Source organism: Chenopodium quinoa, unplaced genomic scaffold (genome assembly GCF_001683475.1).
Source record: "Chenopodium quinoa cultivar QQ74 unplaced genomic scaffold, ASM168347v1, whole genome shotgun sequence".
Classification (NCBI taxonomy): domain Eukaryota; kingdom Viridiplantae; phylum Streptophyta; class Magnoliopsida; order Caryophyllales; family Amaranthaceae; genus Chenopodium; species Chenopodium quinoa.
The window spans coordinates 7593885-7603245 of NW_018742329.1; the positions used below are offsets into that span (position 1 = coordinate 7593885).

A 9361-nucleotide genomic window follows, 5' to 3' on the forward strand; every position below is an offset into this window, starting at 1 on the left:
TTTCAAAAAAAAAAAAAAAAAAAAAAAGGTTACTATTTCATCAATCATTGACACAACCACAAGTGCCATCAAGATGTTCAACCTATAGATTGAAAAATTTAACAGGTCAATTTCTTTGTTGGCAGAATTTTATATCATACATGATTAGAGTTATGTGATAAAAATTTCTGCCTAACAAGAATTGCGCTCTTATTTTATACTCCATTTAGTCTTAACTGCAGCCTCAAACCCAAAAGACTTCTCAATCAGTCATTGCCAAGTTCTAATGCTGAATGATGAAAGGTCTTTTTTTTTTTTTTTTGGGTGTGTGTGTTTTTTTAAAACATATATGATCTGAATCATAAGTTGGAATGCTTGTCAAACATACAGCTAATAGAGATTGCTGTGCTAGACAAAAAAAAAAAAGGTACTCTTGTTTGTCATGAATTTGACACTTAACAAGAAATCTGAGTAGCAGAATGGTGACAATGTTCAAGTGATTGTCAATCCAGATGTGGTAGTGAAAGCCGAGGATCATGCAGCATGTTCTTGTTATTAAGGGAAACTCTCCAGTAGTTTCTGAAACAAATCCAAAGCAATATGGCTTTTATGATGAATAAATCATTACATCAAAGCCAAAAATCTGGCAGTTTGATTGGTTTCAGAGGTCAATTACGCAAATTGAATGTGATTATCCATATATTATCAGACTCTTCAAGAAGCTCATGTAATGATCAAGCACATAAGTAGTTGACAAATAAAGCAGAAAGGTGCTGGCAAATTATTTACAAGATTTCTAAGCTTGGTACTGAAGTTCAGATATATAACTGCATGCAATTCATATTACAGTCTGATAAGTTCGTTAAAGAATGTATAACAGTAAAACTATAGAGGGGAAAATATACTCCAAAAATGCCAACACTTAACAGTAATGAAAGAAAGCTTCCAAAACCCTTAAAAAGAGTGGGCACTTGGGTAAACTGACCTATCTTACATAAATATAAACCCTGTAGATGTACTGTGAAGAGTTTTTCAGCCTCAAATCTCAAAGACTAATCAAGCATTCAATCTCAGAAGAATCTTTCATCTCTCTATACTCTCCAAAGCTTGTATAAATAACTAGCACATGCCCCAAAGAAGAAGGTTAACTGAACTCCTTCCAGCAGACACAGGAGATTTCTGTCAAAAAATGGACATCAATAATTAAATCTATGACCATGACCCTAGTATAGAAGTTTTTATATATCTTTACTAGAATAAGACATCAGCTTTTAGTGATCTTTGCAGAGATATACATTAGCAAGCTTAAGAAAAAATGTACATATCTTTTAATAAGTAGTGCAAAAATGAACAATTATCACTCAAATTCCCCAACACCTTCAAGTGATTATGAAGGATATAGACCCACTTAAGCACATAATCAAGATAGATTTATTACCTTCAGATAGAAATATCAAATTCACACGTTAACAAGGTCTTCAATGTAGATAGATAGTCTGATTACAAGAAACAAAGAGATCGTCAACAAACTAGGTTTAAACAAGACAAACCCAACTTACTTCTAGCTCATAAGAAACTGCCTTTCATATCACCACATGTATGCAAAGGAAATCACAAGGCAAGTCACGTTTGGCAAAATTAGAATGTAAGGTATAAGCTTAGCACACTCAACCTTTTCTGTCAAAGGAGAATTGCACTGCAATTCCTTAACCCTGCATCTCCTCGTTCCCTTGCGAGACACTTGACATCCATGGTAGATTGGTAGATCGAGCCACCATCAAATTAAGTGTGATCATTTTTATATGCATTCAATTACACCTTAATTTTGGATATGATTACAGAAAACCATGCCATATGTTAGAAGACAATTCCTACCATGCATCCTTTTATCATGCGCATATGGTAGAATCTATCGTAACAGGTGCTGATTTTCTTTATTATTATTATTATTACTTATCTATATTTACTTTTGTGGCTGATGAAAAATATGAATTTAGTACATCTTTCTCTTGGGTTTTGATAAATATGTTTCAACTTCTTCCATCGTTGTTTCTTTACTACTCTACCCAAAGTAGACTTTTTAAAATTGTAGTGCCTCTTGCAACAAGAAACACGCTCCATTTTGGCTTTCGGATGCTGGCTAAAATAGAATATGGCTACAAAGTTTTAGCAGCTTCTTCAACTTTTTTTTGTTAGATCATATATAATCAAGTGACTATCAAAAATTCCTTTTTCCCAACTAATTGCGTTTTATAAGGGCAGTAATTCTGTGAAACAAATATAACTGTTGACCAAATTGAGTACTTGGTATGTGTATGGCTCAAATTCTTTCAAAGTGGCAACTTTCATAGGGCAATATTTTATGATGAGTTTTTTGTACAAGAGAATCAGTATAAATCAAGTGTTACAGACCACATATATTCAGCATTTGCTAAGGTGCAACGGATGTGCCATGGAATATCCAACTAAAATCCAATGGACATGAAAGGTTATTTCTCAATGTCATGCACATAGTATATTCTGGGTACATTGATTGTTCAACTGCTTTCATTGTTTCACAATCTCTACTTGTTACCCGTATTGACACAAGTAAAAGTAATTAGGCATCACTCTCTCCTCACAATATCTACCTGCTAAGCCAAACATATGCATGTAACTTGACTAAATCTGAAATGTTCACGTTTCAACCCCCTTCTAAGTTATAAGTATAAATGAAGAATAAATTGGAAGATGCACTCACATAGATCATTGGTAGGTGGGTCTCCGTCTCACTACTTATAAGCTGAAGCCAAGGACTTGACATCATTAATCCTGACAGGTAATTGCAAAGGCAATCAATCTCTATGATAATATACTGTTTGAACTCAGTCTTTCAATAATGTCTACCATGTATAACTTTTTCTTAACAAGACAATGGGTACTTCAATAGCTAAAACCTATGATATTGATTAGTATCAAAGTGCAATTTTCTGTAGAAAATATTACTTCATTAGCATCATTTACCAGCATAGTAGCCAGATTAAGATATCCCTTCTGACAACTTAGCTAAGTAACCAGCACCACTGCATGGTCAGCATCTACAATACATTCCCAAAAGAATCCACAAAAAGAAAATTGTAATTATGAATGCACATTTCAACATACTGATAAAGCATAAATATCACCCTCCCTCGCACGTACGGACCAGTGACAATGACATCCTAATTCTGTGAATCGTGACACTATTCACAGCAATAAACCAGCAGTGCTCTTGATCAAGAGACTGGATATAAACACTGCTAGAAGGAAGAAAAAAATTACAAGCATACATACACCAATAAAAAGGGGGGGGGGGAAGGGGAGGAGATTACTGGTAGGTCAATTTCTTTCTGCTTCCGTACTTGCTCGAACTCCCTATCCAGTCAAACAGATGAATAATTGAGAAAGTATTCCATACATGGAATCAATGAAGCAATAACAACTAAACTCTGCATGTTCCATACAGTCTATAAAAGAAACATGAAGTTCTTCCCTATACTTTTCAAAAGAGATCAGGTGAAATTTCTAGCATCAAGAAGTATAAACCAGGAAGTAAATTATTGCACCTGATCCGATATCACTCCATTGGCTGGTGGCTTAATAAAGCCATTTGCTAGTGACCTGACATTTGCTCTAAATCTTGAACTCCTTTGAGAAACTTGAGTTGTGTCAGATTCACCACCATCCTGATCCAGAATACGAAAAATCATAAAGATGATATTTGTGCAGCAAATAGTTACAAAGACAAATGGCTTCCATATAATAATTTATGACAGAATATTCTTTTTGTTTTGTGAGAGAAACTGCCTCTCAATAGCAGTCAAAAATATTTTCTCTGGGCAATGTTTATACAGAAAACTCTCTCTCTCTCTCTCTATCTCTAGATCTCTTTTTTTCTTTCTTCTTTTGCAATGAGTCTTCTTTTTTTTTTTTTTTTTTTTTTTTTTATCATCTCTTCTGCAAATCAATCCGTATTTCCAGATCTGAGCCAGTTTAGTACAGTATAATGTCATCCTTTATGAAACTTGAATTTATGGGTGATTGGTGTTCACTGTTCAGGCATTGTCTGTGTTGTTCCCGCCTCCATTCTTCCCCATGTTCGTTTGTGAGATGTGCACTTTGATTTTATTTGTTCCTGTAAACCCTCATGGTGGTCGATCTCCTTAGTTCACAACAAATTGCTCAGTACATTCCCCTTCCCTTGTCTCTGTTATTTAGCGTCGTCACTTTCTTCTCATGTAATTAACTCTTCACACCACTCTGCTCTTCTATCCAACTCAAGGAGATTTGTCCTAATACTCTTCCCACAGCGACACACATACACTTGCTTAATTGGGGGGGTCTGGGTGAGTTCATACTTCATAGCACATGCATGACAGATCCCTAAGGTACATGGGCCCACTAACACTTTTTCTAGAAGACATCTTTCCTATACCTTAAGTGAAAGAGATACTTGGCTGAAATATTAGTCATCAAACAAAATGCTTCAAATCCTCCATTCGTAGATGTAAAGCGAATGGATTTTAATGAATGCAATTATCCTAATTCCACTTTAAAACAGCACAACCTCTGAGCACTTTCTTAACAGTAATTTTTTAATCAATCAATTTGACTGCTACCCATACAAGCTATATCAATCTTCAAAGGTTTAGAGAAGATATGGTACCACTAGAAGGTTAACAAAATGCTTTGAAACTTGGAAAAAATAATGGTGATATATATTTGAACTTGGTAATCTGGAGAATCTCGAATTCCTTTGATGGTCTTTATACAGTGATTATCAAACTATTGATATTAAAAAACATGTAGAAACAGATATCTTCCTTTTACCATGATAGCCGTTGCAAGAATATGTCCTTAACAGTAGTTTATCCCCCTTCCCAGTACCATAAAGTTTTGGAAATAAAGATTATACATACTACCTCCGTTTCATATTATTTGCAACAATTAGACATTTTCCTCTCTATTTATGTCAAATCGCTGCAAATAATATTAAATGGAGGTAGTAATAATTTTCGTTCTTCAGTCTCCCCTGTTGGATGACTTCTTGGCTCATACCAGCATAAACCAAATTAGCTGACATGACCTTGCCAGCTCATCAGACAATTGATTTAAATTTAATTTGAGGGCATGCATTGGTCATCTAAATTTAAGAAAGCAAAACTAGATATATATGGCAAACAATACAAAATTTCCTTTTTCACTTCAATTTTGGTATGCCCTTAAAAGCACTTCGTATAATGCAATCAAGATTGTCTATCAACATACCTCCATTTCAATGAGGTGTCTTATAATGCTCTCTGAAGAGTTAAGGCTTTCCCGCAAAAATCATCCCACAACCTCATCGACTCGTTTTCTGAGGACAGCATAACATTGCAGCTCATTAACCATGGATGAGTGGCTCATCTAAAATTTTCCACTGCAAAAAATCTTGCTATAGTTAGACTGCTGAAAACAATTAGCCAAATTGATATCTTTGTCTCTTAGCTAAAACAAGAGGTAAGCCATTTAACAGTAAAAGGAGGAAATTAACCTCTGCAGCAAATAAAGCAGATCTTGGTCCCCTTGAATTATGAACCGCAGTTTCAATATCTTCGTCTGGTAATCCATCACATGGATAACATCCTACATTGCCATTTATAAAAATACTGGAGCACATATAACCAAAAAGAATACATCTGACTTGGTAGCAACGGTGATATCATAGGTTATTTTCCCTCTGAAATACCTAGAAGACCCTCAATCAACATTGAATAAGTGTGAGGTTTTGGGTGGCAATTATTGTTCTCCATGACTTTAACTAGTTCAGAACAACTATCGACAAGACCCCTCTTCAGCAAGCCATCAATCAGAACTTTCCATGCTATCTCATCATTATTATACCCACAACGAAGTAGGCTGCAAAATACTGCCTCTGCTTGATTCATATCCTCTTTAGCACACAATCCACAAATAATTGATGTATAAGATTCCAGGTGTGGTAACTCACCCATTGTAACCATGTTATTGATCAGCTGGAAGGCTTCTTCGTACAATCCTAGCATGCAGTTGCATTTTATGATGGAATTATGGATACCTTCATCTGGTTGAATTCCACCATGTTTCATGTAATCAACCAGCCATTGAGCTTCCTTGATTCGTCCTCTTTTGCAAAATCCATCAATGAGAGTTTTATAAGTGCAAATGCTCGGTGCACAGCCATGTTTAGTCATGTTTTTTAAGAGCTCTATAACTGTTTCAAAGTCCACCACCTTCCAAACATAAGCTACATCAGATGAACTGACATACATATGCACAACAGTACCAGTTCCTTTTTCTTCACTAATTAGCCGCTTCTCATTCAAAATATGCTTAATCAAAACAGAATAAGTAAGCTCAGAAGGTTCACAGTCAGCATCCATCATTTGCTTGAGGACATTAAAGGCTTGAGTTAGTGATCTTAGGCAACCATACCCGTCAATAAGGACAGTGTAAGTGACAACATCTAGCAAAACGCCTCCTTCAATCATAATCTTCGTCCAATTTTCTGCCTCCTCTAAGTTTCCCCTGCTACAGTGAGCATGGATAAATGAAGTATATATGCAAGCATCAGGCTTATAACCTGCAGTGTGCATCTGCTCTAGAACTCTATAAGCATCATCAAGAGAGCCATCTTTGAGAATTCCATTAATAATTATGGAATATGTACATATGTCTGGCTTCACATTTGCAACTATCATTTTCTTCAACAACAATAAAGCCTCGTTCAACTTTTTCTCTCTGCACAAGCCATCAATGAGCACATTGTAGACAAAAGAATTTGGCATGCACTTCTCTTGGAGCATCATCTCAAATAAGGCATGGGCATAATCATTTTTTCCTGCCTTGCAATAGCCATCAATTAGTGCAGCAAAAGTTACTTCATTTGCCTTTACACCATTCTCCTTAAGAGAGTCAAAAATGGCACGAGCCTTTTGGACCCTTCCCGCTTTACAAAGGGAATCAATAATAGTGCTGTAAGTCCATTCATCAGGTTGCACCTCGCTTTCCTTCATCAAATCAAGCAATCGAAAAGCAGTTTCTATATGCCCATCTTTACACTGCCCCTTAATCAACAAGTTATATGTAATCAAACTAGGAGTTAGTTTACGTGCAGCCATTTTATCAAGCAATGCCATAGCTACGGGTACTTTATTAACTTTACAAAGCCCGCATATCAATGCATTGTAAGTTCGAACATTAGGATAACAACCATTCGTCTTCATTAGGTTATAAATCTGAAATCCCGCTTCAATCTTCCCTTGCTTGCAATAACCATCAATCAGGGCATTGTATGTAACAACACTACGAACCAGTCTCTTCTCCGACATCTCATCAAACAACTTCCTAGCCTCATCGAGCTTATGTTCTTTACACAAGTAATCAATCAACACGGTGTAAGTATGAGCATTTGGCTCACACCCTTTCTCCCTCATCTCATCAAACAATTTCATCGCCTCAACTCCCCTACTCGCTCCACACAACGCAGATATAAGAATCGTATACGTCCTCACATTGGGCCGACAATTGTCCACCTCCATCTTAGACAACAAATGCAACCCTTTATCAATCCTACCCTCCTCACAAAGACCATGAATAATATAGTTATACGAAACCTCATTCCTCTTACACATTTTTCGCAGCATCTCCCTAAACACCTTAAAAGCACTATCCAAATCCTTATTCCTACAATACCCTAAAATAAACGAAGAATACGTAAACGAATCGGGGCTCAAACCCGCCCCCAAAATCCTACCCAAATACACCCGAGCTTCATCAACATTCCCCAACTTACAAAACCCATTAATCATGATATTAAAAGTATAAATATTCGGCTGAATTCCATCATCATTCAACATAGTATTATAAACACGAATCATATCATCAATCAAATTAAACCTAGATAAAGCCATAAGCAAGAAATTATAACACCTGAGATTCAACCCAAATCGAAATTCCCCCAAATCTTTAGAGTTCAACTTGATCAAAGAGTTTACAACATTCCTCACCTCATCGGAATCTTGTACGCAGTACCTGATCATCGACATCCTGATTCTCTCAGCACTTTGAAACTCCTTAGCTCGAACCAAGATGGGTAAAAGCGAGGCGTGGGAGCGGGCATTGTGGCGGAAGTTAGGGCGATGAGAGAGAAAGTAGAAGAATGTGAGGGCAGTTTGAGGAGAGAGAGAGTGGAGGTCAAAGAGGAGGGAGACATGGGTGGGGGAGATGGAAGGGAGGATGCGTTTGAAGGAGGGGTATTTTTGCCAATTCGGAAGAGAGAGAATGGAGGAGAGGAGGGTGGTGATGTCATCGGAGGTGTCGGAGGTGGTGGCGGTGACGACGGCGGTGGTGGAGGAAATATGGCGGCGGAAAGTGGTGAGGATGGAGGAGGATCTTCTCATCGTAGTGGAGGAGCATCGGAAGTATCCATGCATGAGAACGGTCGGAAAATTTCACCGTCGCTGAGATATGGTCGCCGGAGATTTGGAAGTGGCAGGGTGTTCAGCGGCTTTGGTGATGTATTATGGGAAATACAGGGGAATTGAAGGGATGATTGTGGTAAGGGTTTGGATTTTGGATTTTGGATTTTTGATTTTTGTTTTGTGGGTTGGGCTTTTGCGTATTTGGAGCAATTTGCTCGAAGGGTTGGATAATTAGACCTTTAGGGTTCAATATACTACATAGGGAGCTATACTGAATTCAATGATTTAGGTTTTGTTTTTGTTGAAGAATAGATGTCTCGAGAATCACCACGTGTAAGTGTTCCATATTGATTGAAGATGACAGAGTTAATTACTTTAAAAGGCTAAGGGACTTCTCTTCTTATTGTCATGTGATTTTGGGATGGAACCTCCTTTGGTATTGTGAAGTGTATTCTCTCTCGGTTTGCGGGTACGGCTCAGACCCGATTTAACATGGTATTAGAGTAAAGCTCATGATATGGGACCCTAAATGGCTAAAGTTCATTGGACTCTCTCTTGATTTGCGGGTGCAGTTCAGACCCTCAATTCAGGAAAAATAATTTTTGATAAGGATTGTCCAAGTTTAAATCACAACTAAAATAAGTTTTAATAAATTCATATAAGACCAGATAAATAAAAATCAGGTGAATAGAACACACCCCTACTTTTAATTTCATAAATAAATCAACAAAATTATTGTTAAATGTGAGGCTACATAATATAAAAAAAATGTCACGGTGATTGTGATTGTTTTTTTTTTTTTCTAATTAAGTACACAATGTCACTAGTTTGTTGGATTATTGTTTCAAAGTATCCGGTTCCTAGTATAGGAACAATAATAAATTCAGTAGATTAGTGAAGTAAATCATGGAGTATGTTTACCC

The 9361-nt window shown here is 36.8% G+C and overlaps 1 protein-coding gene across 1 annotated transcript; it reads right to left on the bottom strand.

Annotated features, from left to right (window-relative positions):
* Nucleotides 1-707: 707 nt before the first annotated feature.
* On the bottom strand, nucleotides 708-9024 carry LOC110691543 (pentatricopeptide repeat-containing protein At5g65560-like). The gene is made up of 6 exons (XM_021868480.1): nucleotides 5531-9024; nucleotides 5266-5416; nucleotides 3564-3683; nucleotides 2720-2790; nucleotides 1418-1475; nucleotides 708-1158 (listed from the first exon to the last, which is right to left on the bottom strand). The coding sequence occupies exon 1, from the start codon at nucleotides 8448-8450 to the stop codon at nucleotides 5706-5708; it is 2745 nt and encodes a 914-aa protein (XP_021724172.1). The 5' UTR covers nucleotides 8451-9024; the 3' UTR covers nucleotides 708-1158; nucleotides 1418-1475; nucleotides 2720-2790; nucleotides 3564-3683; nucleotides 5266-5416; nucleotides 5531-5705.
* Nucleotides 9025-9361: the final 337 nt, after the last annotated feature.

What these genes read in the sequence shown, in the direction of transcription:
- LOC110691543 (XM_021868480.1), bottom strand. Translation starts at nt 8,450, where the DNA reads ATGCATGGATACTTCCGATGCTCCTCCACTACGATGAGAAGATCCTCC.